The 20411-nt window shown below is 45.8% G+C and overlaps 1 protein-coding gene across 1 annotated transcript in view; it reads left to right on the top strand.

Moving 5' to 3' along the window:
• The window catches only part of SETDB2 (SET domain bifurcated histone lysine methyltransferase 2), a 97961-nt gene that overhangs the window by 52931 nt on the left and 24619 nt on the right, over window positions 1-20411 (top strand). Inside the window, exons 16-19 of the mRNA XM_074960670.1 lie at window positions 11329-11340; window positions 12333-12465; window positions 15287-15394; window positions 16189-16322. Of these exons, the coding sequence (XP_074816771.1) occupies window positions 11329-11340; window positions 12333-12465; window positions 15287-15394; window positions 16189-16322 (387 nt within the window). The remainder of the gene's footprint in view (window positions 1-11328; window positions 11341-12332; window positions 12466-15286; window positions 15395-16188; window positions 16323-20411) is intronic.

Genomic DNA, 20411 nt, shown 5'->3' with positions numbered 1-20411 from the left:
ATAGATTTCAAGGAGAGTGGCCTTTGTCAGCCTGAACTTCTGCTGCCACTGCTTGTCATCCTGGTTGTACATCACTATCCTATTCCAACAATCAGTGCTAGCTGACCAAGGCCAGAAGGAAAAGTCCACTGAGTAAAGCCCTCCAGGAAAAGTTCATGCAAAAAGTAACTACTAGATTTTGTCTTCCTCATCCCATATCATTGTTGCACTGCCATAGCTATTTCCCAAGTCATCCAAAGCCATCTTGCCTCACAACTGCTATGTGTATTTATAACCATCAGGATAGTGGTGCTCAGCAGTATTGCCTCCACATTGCCTGACAGCAGTCTGAAAATGGCACTGGCTTGCAAAAGCCAGATGAATGATGGGATGACAGGAGAAGAATGACAGGAATTTGTTTGTTTGACCTGTTCTGCTAATTGGGTCTACAAATGTACTCTAACTGTGAGTTCAATGGTAATAAGTGAATATAAGATCATAAGATGTCACAGTAACCTATAATAAAAATGTTAATGGGAACAAGGGCAAGAAAACTAGACTGAAAAATGGAATTAGTCCAAACAAAGAAGCCTATTGCTATAACCCAAGGACTGTGCTGAGATCATCCTTGGTAAACAAAATGTGTGTCTAGAAATTAATGAACTGGTGTGTTGGAAACTAGGCCTAATTGTAGACAAATTAATGAGGGGATGGACTATATCACCCACCACTCCCTTTTTGGGTCCTTAAAGAAAGAGACTTGGGGTGGGAGGGAAAATAAGAAGACAGAGGCTACTGAAGGAAGCCTCATCATCTCCTGGGACCCCGGGCCTTTGTCATTCTACTCCTGAGAGATGTCCTGACTAGATTAGGCCAGAGAGGGACCCAGATGACATCGCCACCTCTATCAGCTCCAGCTGAACCCCAGACACCACTTGGCACGAAATGGGATCAGACTTTAACAAGAGTAAAAACAACAGTTCCAGTCCAGCGCCCATGGGTGGCGGGTATAATAGGCCAGGGAAGCCTTAGCGTTCCCTGGCACTGCTGCCGACCCGCCGCCAGACACCTGGGCTGCAGTGGCCCTACCCCTTCCCCAAACCCCCAACACCTGCTGCTGCTGCCTGTGCCTGCCATGTCTCCTCCACTCCACTCCCACCTCCGGAGGTCCCTGCTGCTCACTGCGTCCCTCCTCCTCAGGTATGGGGGAATGAGGAGGGACGTGGAGAGCCAGCGGCAGGCGGGGGAGTGAAGAGGCTCGACTGGGCACTGGGGTTGACGGTTTGGCTGGGATGGGGGGCCTTCAGGGGCAAGGGGGCCCAGTGCTTGGGGGGGCCGGCCTGGCGCTGGGGACCAGGAGCTCAGCCAGGGGAGGGCCTTCAGGGGCGGGGGGGGGGGCGGTGGCTTGGCCTGGCTCTTGGGGTGCCAGCGGCTTGGCTGGAGGGCTTTCGGGGTGGGAGGCGTCAGCTCAGCCCAGTGCTGGGGCTGGGCTGGTACTCGGGGAGGCCAGTGGCTCAGCTGGGGGGCTGGTGGCTTGGCCTGGCGCTGGGGCCAGCCCGGCACTTGAGGGGATTGGCAGCTTGGCCTGGCGGCTTGGCCCAGCACTGGGGGGGGGAAGGGGGGGACCTCAGCTGGGGAGGCCATCAGGGGCAGGGGGGCTGGCGGCTCAGCCTAGCGCTACTGTGGGGGGGGCAGCAACTCAGCCTGGCACAGGGGCCAGCCTAGCACTTGGAGGGGGGGGCCGGCAGGCAGCTTGGCCTGGCACTCCAGTGGGAGGGTGTCAGGGGGGCCAGCAGCTCGGCCCAGTGTGGCTGGGGTGGCCAGGCAGGTCAGGGCACCTTAGGGCTCCTCCTGTTTTGGGGGTGGGGTTTCAGGGCTATGGAGTAGGGGGGAGCTTGGGCAGAAGGGGCGGGCTAGTCTCCCCAAAGCGGGGGTTCACCCACCGCCTATGCAAACGGGGCTAGTCCTGCAGTATTTCATGAGCTGCAAAACAGAGAGTGATGCCTGCACTGCTGTCTGCCATTCAAGATTGCTGCTGGCAATCACGGAAGAAGAATTTTAAAAATCCCCAGGGCTTTAAACAGAGGAGGGGCACGTACCTGTGTACCTTCAGGGCAGCAGAGTTCAAACTGCTGACCAAAGTGGTCACGATGGACATTGTGGAAAACCCCCAGAAGGCCAATTTAGGCGACACAACCAAGTGAGGTGTCTACACTGACACTGCGTCACTTTAACTGAGTTGCAAAAAACTCTATGCCGCTCATCGAGGAGGTTTTATTATGTCGGCATAGCAGAGTAGTTACATCGGTAGGAGGAGCATTTCAGCGTGTACACCTCCACTATTTTGCCAATGAAAGTTGACAAAACTGTGTCGTGTAGACAAGGCCTTAGTCTACCATGGAGGCAAACAGACAACAGAGGCAGCAAAGGGGCAGCACATTCAAAATGAGTTTGCTGCTTGGTACAGATACACACAGAGAGTTCCTCATCTCACACAGAATTCACAGATCGTATAGCGGTTCCCAAGTCGTCACAATGTCATCTTCATACATTCCAGTGTGCATGGCTGAACTGCGTTAATGGCCTGACTCCTTAATTTGTCTAATTTTGGTTTGAAGTTCCTGCTAATTTTTTATCAGGATTATAACTGAATATAAGCCATAGTTTTGGCTGGCGGTGGGTGGGCTTTTCTTGGGCATCAAGCAGCATCAACTCCAGCTCTTGCACCTCCGCAGCTCCAGCCCCTCCCCAGGAAGGGTCCATGGATGCCTGCAATGCAAAGACTCAAACACCAGCCAGCCGTTCTGCCACTGAAAAGCCACGTGCTCCTTATTCCTGGGGCCAGTGCATAACAGCTTGGCTACAACGGACCACCCTACGGTGCCTCGCTCACAATTTTATTACATGTCATGGTGTTTCTTAAAGCCCCAGGTCCTGAGAGCAAGAGATTGAATGAGACTCTCTGCTTTCAGTTAGAAAAAAACAAAAAAGTATGTTTCAGTCATTCATGGCTACAGAGAAGAGCTTGAAAACGTGAACAAGGGCAGCCTGCCAGCTCAGCGCCCAGAAGGCAACCCAAAATAACCCGTATATATTAAAAAAAAAACCCTCATGATTGTCTGAGCCTGAGGCTTTTACATCGGCTCCCACCAGCTTGCGCTGTTGAAAGTGGCCCAAAGCCCCCAGCAGAGCGCTCAGGTGACTCCCGCATCAGCCGGGCAGGGACCCCCCCCCGCCCCCAGCGCGGGATTTCACCGGCAAGGTGAAGGCGAGAGATTGGCAAGATCCGCCTCCTGCGTCCTCACTAAGGCGAGGAGTCCCCTGCACCCCCAGAGGCAGCGCCCGCTCGGCAGCGGCCCCGAGCAAGCTCGCCTCAGCCCCCAGGCCGGGGCACGGCAACAGCGCGCCACACATCAGCCTACAGCCTGGGCGGCGGCATCCGCCGGGCTGCCCCCATCGCAGCTGGCGCCACCCGGGATTCGAACCCGACGCTTCGGACCGTCCCAGCCCGCGAAGGTAGGAAGCTGGCGCAGCCTCGCCACGCCTCACCCCGCCCCTCCGCGGCCCCATATCGCGTCAGGCAGGAAGCGAGGGCACCGTCAGGTTCAGCGGCTTCGGCGGCGGTTAGCGAGCATGCGCACTTGAGCAGATGCCTGGCACATGCTCAGTCCCAGGGAGCGAGCCGGGTCGGTCCGAGGCTCTCCCAGCCGGGCACGCCCATTTTCTGGCCCCTCCTCCCCCCCCACCTCTTCGGGAGTTTCTAGGATCGTGCCCTGTGTTGAGGCAGAAGCAGCAGCTCAGGCGGCGAATGATTCTCTCCTCCCCCACCCCCAGTGGTAAGTACCATTGGGATAGGGGGCGGGGTCTGGGCTGTGCCCTCCTGCGCCCCGCTTTGTGCACCCTCGGTAATGACTGATTCCCATCCCCCCCACGGCTGCAGCGAATGGGCCGTTCCGCCCCTGCCTTCCGGTGAGCGGTGGGGCTGGCAGGGGAGGGACCCTTAGCATGGGGCAGGCTGGGTGTGCCGGCCCTCAGGCGGGGCGGAGACGTGCTGACCGACCCTCACCTGCCCTAGGGGACCCTGGGCCAAGCAGGCCTCCTCCCACCGGCCCCTCCACCCAGCTTGGGTGGGACTCAGCGTGCAGGGAGCTTGTCAGGGTGGTGCCCGCGCCACAACACGCCCTTCGCACCTCCAACCCCTGCCATGTGTCATGTTGCAGCCCTCGCCGTGCACCATAACGCACGCCTTGCCATGCTCCACACCACCCCTTGAGGAGCATCACAAAGCGCTCCACTCACTGGGCATCATAACACGCCCCTAGCACCTCTTGCGGTGCTCTATAACACCCCTCGCACACTTCGCTGGGTGCCACGATGCCATGCCACGTTGGGGTGTCAAAGCGCTTGGCGCACAGCTGCTTGGAAATCCTGCCGTGGACCTAGGTATCAAATACACTCCCCCAGTCTCTTACTGCAATGATGGGGCTGATATTTTACACATCTATTTAACACAAATCAGGAATTTTCACATCTGCAGCACGGAGACTCAGTCAGTTCAAAACCACAGCAAAGTCTAGAAGATACTGACTCACTGCAATTACAAATGATACAGAAATTAACCAGAACTGGAAGAGATCAGAAAAAAACAACTTTCTCTTTTTTGTTGGCCCCCCCCCCCCATTTGTTTGTTTTGTGCAGTCAACAGCAGGTGGGGCAGAGACAGTTTCACTTTTGTTGATGATCGGTTTCATTTCCTTTCTCTGACTAGCAAGGGATGACATTATCCTCATGCTCTGAGTGGAGTTCATATGCATCCTTTAGCCTCAGGCTCTGAAATATGGCATTTAACAGTCCCACAATAACAGGGAGCTGCTGGTGTTTTGATGTCTACATAGCAGTATTTCAGAAATTTGAAGTAGTAAATAAATAGAGGATGCTGTGTTAGTGTGACAACCAGAATCTTGGCCAACACATGGTATTGAACTGAGGAATTTCAGCGCTAACAGAATAGGTTTTTGGTCCTCTCCTTGCTAGAAGAGAGACCAGACTCAGGTACAGACAGGCTAGAGTAGCCAGGTGGGGGTTTAATAGCAAAAGGGGAGAGTAAAAAGAGGGAAGATATGAGCTCTCAGCACAAAAATTTAGATGATGAGAATAAGATTAATCAAAGAACCAAAGGACACAAAGAGAAGAAATTACTGAATTGCATATCCCCCAATGCTAGGAGCCTGGGTAACAAATGGGGAATTGGAATTGCTCATTTGTGAGCATAAATTCAGTTGGTACTATTGAAACTAGGTGCGATGAGTCACATGATTGGAATGTTAAAATCAATGTTTATAATCTATTTTGGAAGGATTGAGTGGGAAAAAGGGGAAGGGGAATGACAATCTATATAAAAAATGGTATTATCTATTTCTGAGTCACTGTTAACTCAGAAGAAAGTGATGTCCTAACACATAAAGCACAAGATGGGGATTAGTTGATGTCTGCTAAAGACCACTAAGTCACAATAAGGAACAGGACAATCACCTCTTTACGCACCTATCTATAATGTGTAGGGGGGGAAATGCATGATCATGGGGTATCCTTAGAATTTCTGAACATTATATATGACAATTTCCTAACACAAAAGTGCTGGAGCTTACATGAGGGAATTCTTTATTAGACCTTGTCCTAACAATTAAAGAGGAACTGATCACAGAACTAAAAATTAATGGTAGCTTAGGTACTAGTGATCATGACTTGATCACATTCTGTGCAAGCAGAATAAAGTCCAGACCAGCAATATATATATACTTGGTGCTTTTATAAGGCCAGTTTCACAAAGTTAAAATAAATAGAAGCCAAATTAGTCGGGAGGAAGGAATTTAATCAGAAAACTGTGAATGATAGTTGGGAATCATTTAAGAATACCTTACAAGATGCCCAAAAAGCCACAATCCCACAACTGAGCAAGAAGGTTGTGCTGGTTAAAAAAACAACTTGGTTTAGAGGAGAAGTGAAGGCAGCTATAACATATATAAACAAATAAAAGACAGAGAAAGTTGATACTTATGAATATAAATCAGAAGTTAGGAACTGTAGAAAATCAATATGGGAACCAAAGGGGCACAAGGGGAAATCTATGGCCAGCAAAGATAAGGACAATAACAAGCAGTTATTAAAATATATTAGGAACAAAAAGAATCCTGACAATGGTATTGGTCCATTATTAGATGGAAATAGTAAAGTTTTCAATAATAATGCAGAAAAGGAAGAAGTGTCCAATAAATATTTTTGTTCTGTATTTGGGGGAAAAAAACATGATACAGACTCAATCATATTTTGATAACACTCTTTCCATTCCACTAGTATCTCTGTAGAATGTTATATAGAATTTGATATTTTGTAATCAGCATGTCCAAATAATGTGCACCCAAGAGTTTTAAAAGAGCTGACTGAGGAGCACACTGGACTATTAATGTTGATTTTCAGTAAGTTTTAGGGCACTGGGGAAGGTCCAGAAGACTGGAAGAAAGCTAATATGACAATTTTTTAAAAAGGGTAAAGAAGGTATTATAAATCTGTCAGCCTGACATCAATCTTGGGCACGGTAATGGAGTGGGTGATACGGGACTTAAGAATTAAAGGCGGGTAACATAATTAATTCAAATCAACATGGGTATATGGAAAACAGATCCTGTCAAACTAACTTGATATCTCTTTAGGATGAGATTACATGTGTGGTTGATAAAGGTAATAGTGCTGACATAATACACTTAGACTTCTGTAAGGCTTTTGACTTGGCACCACACAACATTTTGATTAAAAAGATATAATGATATAAAATTAACATGGCACACATTAAATGGATTAAAAACTGGGTAACTGATAGATCTCAAAATTATTTAATGGGAAATCATCCCCAAGTCATAGAATATCACCTCAGGAGGTCATCTAGTCCAACCACCTGCTCAAAGCAGGACCAATCCCCAATTTTTTGCCCCAGATCCCTAAATGGCCTCCTCAAGGATTGAACTCACACCCTGGGTTTAGCAGGCCACTGAGCTATCCCTTCCCACGGTGGGTGTGTTTCCAGTGGGGTCCTGAAGGGATCAGTTCTTGGGCCTATACTGTTTAACATTTTTATTGATGACCTGGAAGAAAATACAAAATCATAAAATTTGCAGATGACACAAAAATTAGGGATCGCTAAATAATGAATAAGACAGGTCACTGATTCAGAGTGATCTGGATCAGCGGTTCTCAACTGGGGGTCTGTGGCCCACTGGGGGTCCGTGAGCCTTTTCAGGGGTGCTGCGGGGCCCTGTGGCTGAAACCCGGAGCCTCAAGCCCTGGCGCTGAAGCTGGAAGCAGCACAGGGCTGCAGCCACCCCCCCTCAAAGCTGGGAGTGGTGTGGGGCTGAAGCCGGTGCCTCTCCCCCCACCCCCACAAAGCTGGGAGCAGTGTGGGGCTGACACCAGTGTAGCAGAGCAGTTTGTGCCACTACACTGGCACCCCCAAAGCCAGGAATGCCGTGGGAATGAAGCCAGCAAACCTTCCCGCTCCCCCTGCCCAAGCCAGGAGCAGCCGGGGGCTGAAGCTAGGAGCCCCTGCCCCCCACTGAAGCTGGGAGACTCACTGGGAGCCCCCCACCCATACACAGCTCCTAGCTACCTCATTGCCTGCATACAGTCCCTAGCTATCCCCTCCCTTCATCCTGAGCTACACCCCTCATTTCACACATCCCCTAGCTACCCGCTCCCTGCACCCTGAGCGGTTTTCAGACTTTTTGAACTGAATTCCCCCTTTGAGTTATGTTTTTTGGTTGTGTCCCTCCACAGCCCAGATAGACTGGGAGACCTCCTGAGTGAGTCGGGGTGGAGGTGGCGCTCCCTCTCTGGACCCCACTGTGTGGAGCTGGCTCAAGTCCCGTCAGCCTTTGCCCCCCCCCACCCAAAAATAGAAGTTAAACTATGCCTATGCCCAAGGCGCCCCCCAGGCCCGGAGCCCTGAGTCCCTCCTAGACCCCGCTGGGACCTGGAGCTTTTTTAGGATGTTGAGGGGGGCCTCAGCAAGGAAAAGGTTGAGAACCCCTGATCTGGATCACTTGTTAAGCTGGGTGCAAGTAAACTGTGGTTTAATATGGCTAAATGTTCCTCGATATGTACATTTACAAAGAACATAGGCCCTACTTATAGACTGGGGGACTCTGTCCAGGGAAACAACATCTCTGAAAAAGAATTGGGAGGTTGTGGTGGATAATCAGCTGAAGATGAGTAAGGCTCTGTGTTTGTCATGGAGGCCACAAACGTCCCGGGTTCAGGGGCTTTCCGTGACCTCCATGACTTCTGCAGCAGCCCGCGTGGGTGGCCCAGGAGCTGCCTGAGCAGCCTGGGCAGCCACCGAGCCAGGCACACCAGCCGCTGCTGGGGCAGTCTTGGGCCTGCCCCCCAGCAGCGGGAGTTTGGGCATGGGGGGGGCTCAGGGCTGTGGTGCGGGGTGGTGCTTTCCTGGGGTGGGGCTCCCTGGAAGGGCAACAGGAACTCGCCTCCCTCAGCTCCTAGCTCCGCGTGCTGCCTCCACCCACAGGCACCGCCCCCGCAGCTCCCATTGGCCGCGGTTCCCTGTCAATGGGAGCTGCAGAACTGGGGCTTGGGGCAGAGCGGAGGCAGCATGTGGAGCTAGGTGCTGGAGTTTGTTGCTTCCCAGGAACGAGCTAGGGAACCTGCACCAGCCCCTCCCCACCAGTACTCGCGGCACAAACACCCCCCTGGCTACCCCTCCCAAGTACCCATGGTGCCCCCCCCCCGGGCTGCGCCCCCCTCCCCAGACCCATGGCATCCCCCAAGCTGCCCCCCCAGCATCTGTGCCGCCCCCAGCTGCCTCCCCCCCAGCTGCCTCCCCCCAACAAGTTTTACTCAGGGGTATATAGTAAAAGTCATGGACAGGTCACGGGCCGTGAATTTTGGTTACTGCCCGTGTCCTGTCCATGACTTTTACTAAAAATACCCTAGACTAAAACATAGCCTTAAACATGAGCTCTCAATGCAACACTGTGGCCAAAAGAGCTAATGCAATCCTGGGATGTATAAACAGGCGAATCTTGAGTAGGAGTAAAGACATTATTTTACCTCTGTATTTGGCATTGGTATGACCACTGCTAGAATACTGTGTCCAGTTCTGGTGCCCACAATTCAAGAAGGATGTTGATAAATTGGAGAGCGTTCAGAGAAGAGCCATGAGAATGAGTAAAGGACTAGAAAACGTGCCTTATAGTAATTTTCTAAAAGATGTGCTCTAGGAATTATTTTGCGGAAGCTCTTTGGCCTGTGTTTTACGGGTCAGACTAGAATGATCACAGTGGTCCTTTCTGGCCTTGGAATCTATTAAATATCTTGCAATTGAGCTAAAGAGTCAGGTTCTGAAGCTAAGAGCTGTAACAGACTCATATCCTCTGGGGATCAGGCACAGAGGACACACACACACACAAATTTTTTACATACAAATGTAATGGTTTGCCTTTTAAAATATATCAGTCTCATAGCAGGTGGGAGGCAAGCAGAGGAATGATCAGCAGGTTATCTTCAGACTACCTGTACTGAGCCATGTAAGTTGTCTTCCACTCCTAAATGGAGCTTGGAGGAGCAGCAGGGACTGTTACTTCCACCCTCAGTCACTTCATTGGGACTGTGTGGATTGGAGATCCTTAACCCACATATAGAGCAGCAAGGATAGTTCAGGCTGGAAACCCTTCAAAAGCCATAGACAAGGGGAGCAGCAGCTGGAGTTCCCCTCCACAAGGTAGAGGAGAAACAGCCAGAGCCGAGAATTATCACTTGCCTCTAGCTGCTTCCATTACATGTGTGTTCCTCCCATGTAAAAGAAGCAACTTCTGTACCTGCATGCACACTCCTGTTTGGGGTTTTTTGATAGTAACAGAAAAAAACCATCAAAATAGGAACAACTGGTTAAAAAAAGTAATGAAGAAATATTTTTGCAAAGGAACTTGGGGATAGTACAAAGCTGCTTTACTTCCTTTTGCTGAAAATGACCAGTTTCAGTTTGATGATGTCTCTTAATGAATTGACCCTGTGAAGTATAATTATCACCATCTTACACAGGGGGAACTGAAGCACAGAAAGGTTAAGTGACATGCGCAAGTCTGTGTCAGAGCCAGGAAAAGAACCCAGACCTCTTGACTCCCAGTGCCCCATGAACAATTACAAGAGAGCCATCCTCATTATTATTCTGCAGTTTCGTTTTACATTATTGCGAAGTGCTTTTCAGTCTGTAGATTAACAAATAATATTTAGCACTTATGTAGGAATTTTCGTCTTCATAAGACTTAGCAAGATGGAGGTAGTGCTGTTATTTACTTAATGCCCAACGGTGTTCTGTGTACTCCATAGACCTGTAAGAAGACGAACCCTCCCCAAAGACCTTACTGCGCCCCAAGGGCCACAGGTTGCCCACCATTGCCTTACTGTCTAAGAGCTAGATCCTACAACTGGATCCACACAGGTAGACCCATGTACCCACACAGATCCAGTTCCAGGATCTAGCCCTAAGTGGACAACATACAGGAACAGGAGGGATACAGCACAAACCCTTTTCTCTCTTTTTCCTGTTATCCCTTCTGTGTGTGGCATTTGTTTTTATCCAGGCCCTTTTGCCTTTTTGACTGTGGTTAGCCTTTGTGTGACTTCTCTTTGTATTTTAACCTATGCGTAGTTCTCTTTTTAACCCTTTCCTACTTTTTATTAATTATTTGTATTAAGGTAGCATCTAGAGTCCCCAGCTGAGATCAGGCCCCAATGTGCAGGCAAATAGTGAGAAACAGTCCCTACCCCAAAGAGTTTACAATCTAAATAGACAAGTCAGAAATGGGTGGGAGGGGAACCAGAGGCACAGAGGTGTGAAGTAACTTGCCCAAGGTCACATAGCTGGTCAGTGGCAGAGCCAGGAATAGACCCTCAGTCTCCTGATTCAGTTCACTGCTCTATCCAGTGGACAGTGCTGGTTCCATTTTACAGATGGGAAGACTGAGCTTAAATTACTTGCCCAAGGTCACAAATGGAATGTGAGTCAACAGCTGGGATTAGAATTTAGGCGTTCCTGGTTCTTAGTGCTGTATTTGACCATGCTGCCTCTCTCTGACTCGTGTATTAAAAATAAACATTTAAAACCCTACAGTCCTGGAGAAATTAAACAAGATTTTCTTTATCCTCCCAGGTAATAGGCTCCAGCACTCTCTGATGTGACATCCCCAGCAGAGAGCATCTTGAAACATCACACCTAGTGGGAACTAGCAGTTGCTGAGGATCTGAGTGTCGGGGACTTGCATGACAACAGAAAAAGTGAAGTTTATATTACTGGTGTGTTGAATGAACATCTTATTGGGTCCTTGGGGACACTGGACACATTGTACTGAAAGAGTTTGAATTATGACTTTTATTTGCAGATGGCCTTTAAAAATTATTGCAGCTACCAGATGAGAAAAATGAGACAATGTGGGAAGGCAAAAGAGGATGAGAAGGCAAACACTGGAAGGATAAGGACAGAAAGGAGAGTAGAGATTCACTGTAACAAGGGGTTTAAAATTTTTCTGGTGTATAGAAAATAGGTATTACCCAGGGTGGTGCTGGCCTTGACAATGTTTCAGTGGCCGTGGTTCTAGACCTCTGACTTCCATCTGTTATTGAGGAACCATCTAATTTCACCTTCCTGTCTTTTCCTTTCCCTTTTTTACTTGCAAATCTCTTTTCTGTAATCCCATTATGTTAAAGAAACAACATTCCCTCCTTCTTTCCTGTGAACTCAGGGAGGATATTTGTGGGAGCTGGCAGTACTACTTTGCTTATTTAAACTGTGACAGATACTTTAATGCAGCTGCGGTTAGATGTGTGAAAGAACAAGCTTGAGGTGCCGATGGTAGCAGACTAATATCTTCTAAACTAAAGGTACTTCACATTATATGAAGTGACTCACAAGCCCATGCAAGGTTGTTGGTATCTGCATGAAATGTTCTTCACTGAGCCATGTATAGTTGAGCAAGTTTGGAAGTTTTCATATTGATCCCTGCTCCCACCAGTGACTTTCCAAGAAAAAAATCCTAGTTCTCATTCCTCCAATCCCAATTGCTAGAGCCTCTAGCAGCTAACCTGTATTCTGTTTTTATCTCAGCAAGTCAAGTTTTACTCATGCCAGTCAATCACTGCTAGAGTGGCTGGGCACAAAGTCTGCTGGGATGCAAGTGAAATAGAAGCTAGATCTGGAAATGCTGTGGGCCCTCACCAGCTACACTCTCCGTATTCCTCCCAGCTGGTATAGGATGGTTGCACTAACAGTTTTATGTTTTGTTCAACAGTCTCTCTCCAGGTGACTTCCACATAATGGAGAAGATGGTAAAAAGGAAGTGTGCATTTTGTCCAGCAGATGAAGAGTGTGCTATAATGTACATTGCAGAAAAGCAAAATCTTGCAGTTCATCAGAATTGTTTGGTGAGAGTTTTTCTTAACATATGAATACTATTAAAGGAATCAAGAAGGACCAAAAGGAAAAATTTCAAAGATAATATGGCCATTGTACATAATTGTCTACTCTAGAACCATGGTTCTCAACTGGGGGTATGTGTACGCTGGGGATACACAGAGGTCTTCAGGGGGTACATCAACTCATCTAGATATTTGCCTAGTTTTACAATAGGCTGCATAAAAAGCACTAGCAAAGTCAGTGCAAACTACAATTTCACACAATGACTTGTTTATACTGCTCTATATACTATATACTGAAATGTATTTCATTTGTGGTCCGATCGATTTACTTTATAATTATATGGTAAAAATGAGAAAGTAAGAACTTTTTCAGTAATAGTGTGCTGTGACACTACATCTGATTTTGTAAGCAAGTAGTTTTTAAGTGAGGTGGAACTTTGGGGTACACAAGACTAATCAGACTCCTGAAAGGGATACAGTCGTCTGGAAAGGTTGAGAGCCTGCTCTAGAAGAAAAGAGAATTCTTTCCCTCTCTATTTCAGAAGGCAGTGAATGATCTACAATTTCATGGTCTTCTGGAGTTCCAATGATTAGAACTTCAGACAGTTATATTTTTTTACTTGCCCAAATGGTTGGTGCGTTGAGGTGGAGGGGAATAAGAATAATAATTCAGGAGTTGGGATGGAGTGTAGAAAGAGTAAAAACGAGCCGAGTTCATCATTGCCTCCCTCTTTGTATAGTCACTTTACACCAGTGCAAAGTGGCTGTAAAATGTTACTAAATCAGAATAGTAGCATTTTACATCCAATTTTCATTGGTATAACTAGCTACATAAGTTACAGGACAATGCTGAACAGGGCCCAGGGGTCTGGGTAGGCAGTAGAAGGAAGGACAACAAAAAAGCAGGACTGAAAATATCTGTTTTGTCACTTAAAAAAAAAACGCCTGGCAGTCAAAGGATTTCAGAGTTCAAAACAAGTTCAGTATTTTGGTTAGCCATTGTTAAATTTAGAAACTATAGAAAGTGCCTTAACATTAGGTAAGAATTCAGAACAAAAATGAACTTGTTTTGCAACAACTTTGAAACCCTTTGACTTCCAGTGATTTTGAATGGCAAAACAGGGTTCTTCAGTCTCTGGGCCGATCCTGCAAAGACTTGTGCATGTGCTAAATTTGATATAATGTGAGTAATCTCAATTGAAGTAATTGAATCAGACTCCTTACAGTGCGAAAAGGTAAACATGTCCTTAGTCTTTGCAGGATCAGGGCTATAATTTGCATGATCAAAGTGGCAAGATGGCAGCTTCTTGTGTGTGTCTTAAATATAAGGAATAATTAAGTGTGGTTTTAATTTAAGAATTGGCTATGTAAAAATGTCCTTGTGAGGTTCTAGGTTTATTGTGGTTCTAGAACAAATTTACTCAGTTTGCAAATAAAATCTGTCTTCTATCTGCTAGCCCTGCAATCTTACCCTGGGATCTTTCCTTCTTTCACATCAGCACCAGTAATAAAGATTCTGGACATCATATTCTGCCCTCAGCTAGGAGTAACTAAGGGAAAAATTTGGCTCCACCATTGGAACTTAGTTAACTATTCTGTATACTTTTATGAGGACCCTCTTCCTAAATTCGTTTGTTCTGCTGTAGTATCGGGACAAAAGTAGTATGAAAAAAATGTCATTAAATTTTTTAAACCCACAGAGAGCAGATCTTTTAAGTTAAAAGGTGCCATCTTTGCAGTCACTTTCCACAGCTATACCTTTATATTTTAGTGTGTAGGATACCTATTACATTAAATTGGAGCTTTCCTTTTTTTGATATCATAAGTTGCAAATCCTTTGCTCCTCTTTTATTTCTCCCTCTTATAGATCAGCTATCTTATTGTTCTTGCTACATTGTGTTTGTATCTTTATTAATTCGATTACTTTTATTTTTCATTTTACAGTGTTATATGTTTCAAACAAACATTCAGATTCTTGAAAGCAAACCAGTGTTGGTTTAGCAACATTGTTACAGCTTTACTAGTCTCTCTGAACCCATAGTAATGTGTGCTAAGTGGCTTCTTATCTCTAACTGTATGTTCTTATTTCTTTAGCTGACCAAGCTTTGTGTCTTCTTATAAATTTATCATGTATTTTAAGTAACAGTTTTGGTGCTAGGTTTTGTTTAAGTATGATCATTTGTTTTCTCATAATCAAAGATAGTTGTTAATTAATTAATTATCCCTTCTAATTTGTTGTCATAGTCTAGTACATCAACAGGTATTCATGCATACATTTCTGCTGTATTTTTCCAGCCACTGTTCAACCTATTTAAGTTGCTTCTCCAACAATTCATTGCCAGTCTTTGCCTGGTATCACATTGCCAGTGTTAATTCTGTTGTCACTTCCAACTGAGTCTCTCCCAAAAGATCCTGAGCTCTGTCAAACCTGCTGGGCTAACTGGCAAAAGAGGGCCTGGCTAGGATGATGGCCTCCTTGATGAGCCCTGTAAAAATGCCATGTTCCCTTCATGTGAAACCTCCTTTAACAGTTGGTGGAGTCTAGTATCACTGGCCCTGACTTGTAGGAGGGTGGAAAAGCTAAGCAGTGCTCCCCCACTCAATATGGGACAATGTTTGTTAAAAACAAAGAAATAAAAATTCGCCCCCCTAGGGGGTTTTGTGGGGTGAGGAAAAATGCAGATTTTTTTTTAAAGTGCCCAGGTCTCATGTCTGACACTGAACTGAAGCCCCATCTACTTTCTATCATTCCTTACTGATACACATCAGAGTCTCTCGCTGGCTGAGTCACTCTGTTAATTACTGCTGTCTTTTGTTTTGTTTGTAGTTATATTCCTCAGGATTTGTAGAATCCGAAGAGCATAACCCAGAGAATCAGGATACAAGGTTTGATGTGGCCTCAGTTCAGAGTGAAATCAGGAGAGGAAAGCGGCTGGTAAGGCAGCTTCTTTCAAATATTTTCTTGTTTATAATTTTTAGTAATAACAGCAGCACATTAGACTGTGAAGTCTGTTTGTGACATTTATATGACCTTGTGACATAGAAGCTTGAATAAAATGCATACAAGAACCCAGTCATTCTGACTTACCAAAGATCAGAGTAATTAAAGGTCAGAAACATCAGTCTGCTTCTGCACTTAGTGGAACCTAACGTGTATAGCCACTTTTGTCTGGCAGTAGAAGTTAAGGCTGTTTTGGTTCCTTTCTAAGAAAAGGCATTTTTGGGCAGAGGGCAGATTTTGGGTCCTGCTAAGCTTACACATAAGTAACCTCCTGATCTGTGGAACCTAGAAAAGGAAAGGATTTTTTTTTTTTAAATGAGAGCTAAGTTTCTAGTCCTTTTGCTTTTGAAGTCACTTTTGAAAGTGGAACTTGGGCGTTTTTGAAAACTGTTCCCAACATCTCTATACTTGTAAACTGAGCAAATTTAATGTGAAATATTTACAGATGTGAAGCCCAATACTCTCACTATCACTGAGTCACTTCTAAGAATATTAACTGATTTTAATATAATTGTGTAAGAGCAGAGAGAATAATAGAAAGTTGGTTGAAAAATGAGCTGAGTTGGGGTTTGGAGGAGTGAGTTTGCATGACGAACAGGAAGAGGGAGGCTGAGAGTTAAAGATTTAAGCATGTTCACTGATGAAGCTATTTACTCTCAAGTATAAGAGTTTAGTTACTAATTATAAAATGTCTGTATCTGCTAACTACTCAACTCCTTCTGCTGTAGATGTGCAACTTCTGTCGCAAGAAAGGAGCCACTGTGGGATGCGAGATAAAAACCTGCCGCAGAAGTTACCACTACTTTTGTGCACTGTGTGACGATGCAGCATTAGAAACTGATGGAGGGCAAGGAATTTACCGGTATTTAACAAACCATTTTCTAATTTTTTGTAGGTTGTGGTGGTATTGTCAGAAAAGAGGTTAATTTTTTTTTAAATGCGGAAAACATTGACGTGTATGTCCCCCAAAAGAGTCCTCTGCAACCCAGCCATGTTTGAAACTCTGTGTGTTTGAGAGCAGTAGAAAAAATGTTCCTATCTAGCACAGCAATGGAAAAAAACTCCACTTAATGACAGGAATCTATAGATGGTTCCACTCACTGTAGTAGCTCATGCTGGTATCAGGTTGTGGTGCTGCAGGAGTCATTCATTGTCTCTAGCGCCCATTGACCATAACATCTTTGGCGCCGTTGATGTTCTGTCTCTATTTATCTTTCACAGCCCAGCCTTCTGGCCAGATCATATTTAAGTTCTGTCTCCATCCAGGGTAACAAAAGTCCAGCTAAAGAATGCAAATAAACCTCCACACAGATGATCCTTCTGCCCCTTCACGCTATAGTTGAAGTTCCGTGCTCTGCACCTCTTACTCCTGGACTTCCTTCTTTGCACCTTAGGCTGAGCACTGCTTCCCAGGGCTTATTCCCTGGAGGCCTTTCTTAGCAGGCTTCCCCACTGCCTTCCCTCCCCAGGGACTCTGGCAGCTTCTCTCAGGGATCTCCCTGCTTCTTTCAGGCCCTATCTCAGGACCTCCCACAGGAGCTATCCAGCTCCTTGGGGTTCTTTCCAGCCTGCCTCCATGAGGGCCTTCCCAGAAAGAGGAAATTCCCCCTATTTCTCTTTCCTGGGTCTTCTCCCTTTAAAGGGACAACCACCCTGTGACAATATCCATGAGTCTGACAGAATCCCAAAAGACCATGGAGCTAAATTTGAGATGCAGTTTTCATTAGCCATCTGGTCAGTAAAGACAAAGTTTTCTGCCCCACAAGGTGGAATATTGGTTTCACCCAAATTAAGGTTTACTCCTGGTTCACATGCTGTAGTGAATAGTCTCAGTACAAGGACACTGCCGTGCTCTCTAAGACCATCTACATTAGAGAGCTTTGGTAGTTTCCCCTCCGGTTCAGTACCCGGAATGCTCGTGGAAAACTTTGTGTCCCCATACAAAAGAACTTCTCATATTTCATATGTGTTCCCAATACTAGCAGAATTGAATTAGCTTTGAGCAAGTCTTCTAAATGCCTTCCAACCCCACTGTAATGGTGTTATACGCATATACTAGAATTTTGTAACATTACAGCCGGAGATGGTGCTGGTTGCTCAAAGAAAAGAGGTTCTCCCTCATCGTTCTAAATGTTGGGATTGCAGCTGACTGTGGAGGTTGCCAATATATTTTGGTAAAGTTTGGAGTGCTGAGAATCCACAGCACCTGTTTCTGTGCTAAAGAATGGTCACAGTTAACGCTTACTCTGTCATTGAGGGTGTGGACTTCATTATTGTTACCTCTTCCAGGAAGAGGCAAGGCACTACAGCCAGTATGGGTCTTCATATGACAAAATACATGCACCATTGGGTTATTTGATAGGGCTGTCAATCTGGCATGTTTCACAAGCACAAAAATAGTCCTTTCCCACTGATTCCAGTAGCAATTTAACTGTCTCTGCCACTGGCTTGGTATGTGATGCTAAACAAGTGACAAGCTCTGTGAGACTTAGTTTCTCCATCTGTAAAATGGAGATGATGTGATGTTTAACTTGTTAAACATTAGTAAGTTATAAAGCACTCTAGAGACCTCAGTTCAGAATCTTTGAGTGATAGCTGACGAAGAAGAGTAGCCTAAAAGAGAAACTTTCTGGGAGCAGAAGACAAAGCATGGCTGATGTAGGATGGCTTTAGAAGGTGTGAAAAAAATATGTTGGCCCAAAATAAACTCCAGGATTCAGTTTCTGCATCCTGAAAACCTATCATTGAACAGCTGTTAAAAAATGAATCAGATAGCTCCAAATTTATCAAGAGGTGGTTGTGCTTAGAATTTGATTAATTTCTACAAGGATCTGTGACAATGAAAACTATTAAACGTGAGACATAACTGATGAGGACTTTAAGACTTTTAGTATGTTCTCACATTAAACACTCATTAAGTTGAGGAGCATAGCATTGGTACCAAATTTCTAAATCGGTGGCTGAAAGGCCAAGAATGATACATTGATACAGATTAGATAGGAGCAAGGTGAGGGGGAAAATGTGGGGATTGGACCCAAACTTTTTTTTTGCATTATACATAGCGCCCTATCAAATTCATGGCTGTGAAAAATGAGTCACGGACCATGAAATCTGATCTCCACCGTGAAATCTGGCATGCAGCCTGGAGCGCCTACCCTGCACAGGGCTCCAGCTGCTAGTCCCGGCTGGGGATGGGGAGGGACGAGACTTCCTCTTTCCCTTCAGGGCCACTCCCAGGGTGGGTCAGACTGACCTCCAGGATCTCCCCCGGCTACAAGAAGCTGGCGGCTCCAGCTGTCACCACTCCGTATGGAGAGGCTGCGGTCCCAGCTGCCACGGCCCCGCGCGGAGAGGCTGCAGTTCCAGCTGTCAGCACCCCACTCAGGGGAGACTGCTGAGAAAACCATAACTGCTATGGTAACACACATATACACCCCATACCCTGTGACCTGCACTGCTGCACTGCTGGTGGTGGCACTGGCTTTAGAGCTGGGCACCTGGCCAGCAGCTTTCCTCTCTGGCTGCCCAGCTCTGAATGCAGCGCCCCTGCCAGCAGCAGGGCAGAAGTAAGGGAGGCAATCTCACAACTCCCCTACAATAGCTTTGGAACCCTCCCACCCAGACCCCCTTTTGGGTCAGGATCCCCACGGTTACAACACCATGTAAAAGTCTGAAAACGTCAACTTGACTAATTTAAAACCCCCTGGCGCTGAAACTGACCAAAAGGGACTGTGAATTTGGCAGGGCCCTAATTATACATCAGTGATGCACATAAAGGGACATGCAGCAGTGTGCACAAGTTTGAAGCTAACACAAACCTAGGAGGGTCAGCCCAAGAGTGGAGAAATTAGAGACATGAAAAACTGTGGGCATGGATTGGCAACACATGCAACTGTGCATGGAAAAAATGTAAAGTAAAGAGTATTGTGTCAAAAGGGATAATGTCTTAAATGGATATGACTCTGATGGGGATTTAGAACTTAAAACCATCAGCATGGTGACTAGTGTGATTAGGAAAGCAAATGGAATAGAACAAAAATGAAAAGCGGTCATTATGGCACTATATAAAGAAAACAGCTGCAGAATTTAGCATAACTTGGGGCGCTCATTTGTAGAAACGGTACGGGAGCGTTGGAAATGCTCCAGAAGTGGGTAACCAGGATGATAAAGGGTGGAGGGATTATAAATATGTGAATTGGTTATTAAAAATGTGTTAAAATGTGTTAATTTTATTTTAAAACATGTTAATTAGGAAAGAACCAGATAGGGCTGTGGGCTATTAAAAAAATTAAAATGTTGTGGTATAAATAGGGCTAATTATTTTTAATGTGCAATTCCATACCTAGCTTTCTGGATTTAATTATTGAGTGTGCACACATCTGATATTTGTGTGAGAAAATGAACAGTCACAGTAGTTGCACATACAAAAGTAGGCCTCATTTTTATAAAAGAACAAAATGTTGACCTTTAAAATTAGGACTGGGTTAAAAAAAACCCTAGAAAATGCAAAGTACATTATTGCACCTCTGTGTTTGACAATAATTTCTTCAAAACATTTCAGTGCTAGTTTCTGAAAATAGGCCATCTCAGCCATAACTCCAGCTGTAATACAGTTTGAAAAGTGCATTGGGATCCTTCTGGAAGAAAGGTGTTCTATAAATGGTGGACAGTTGTTTTGTGTTCTTCAGGAAAGCAACTGTAATATATTCTTCACCTTCTGGTAAACACGATTATTATTTACTGTACCTGTCCTTGGTCTCTTATAATAGATCCATGTTTCCCTCCTAAAATCTGCAACAATTGTGGGCGACGGGGATTTTTTCCCCTATTGCTGAACTCTCTAAATCAGGTAAAAAGGAATTAATGGAATAAGCAGCTGTTGGCCACTCTGCCTAAGCAATGGGTAGGGGTATGTCACAAGAGAACATGGTGGATTAGCAGTTAGTTCAAA

This window comes from Natator depressus, chromosome 1, assembly GCF_965152275.1.
Source record: "Natator depressus isolate rNatDep1 chromosome 1, rNatDep2.hap1, whole genome shotgun sequence".
NCBI classification, from domain to species: domain Eukaryota; kingdom Metazoa; phylum Chordata; order Testudines; family Cheloniidae; genus Natator; species Natator depressus.
Note: the sequence above shows the minus strand (reverse complement) of the source record. Positions and strands in the feature narration are given on the sequence as shown.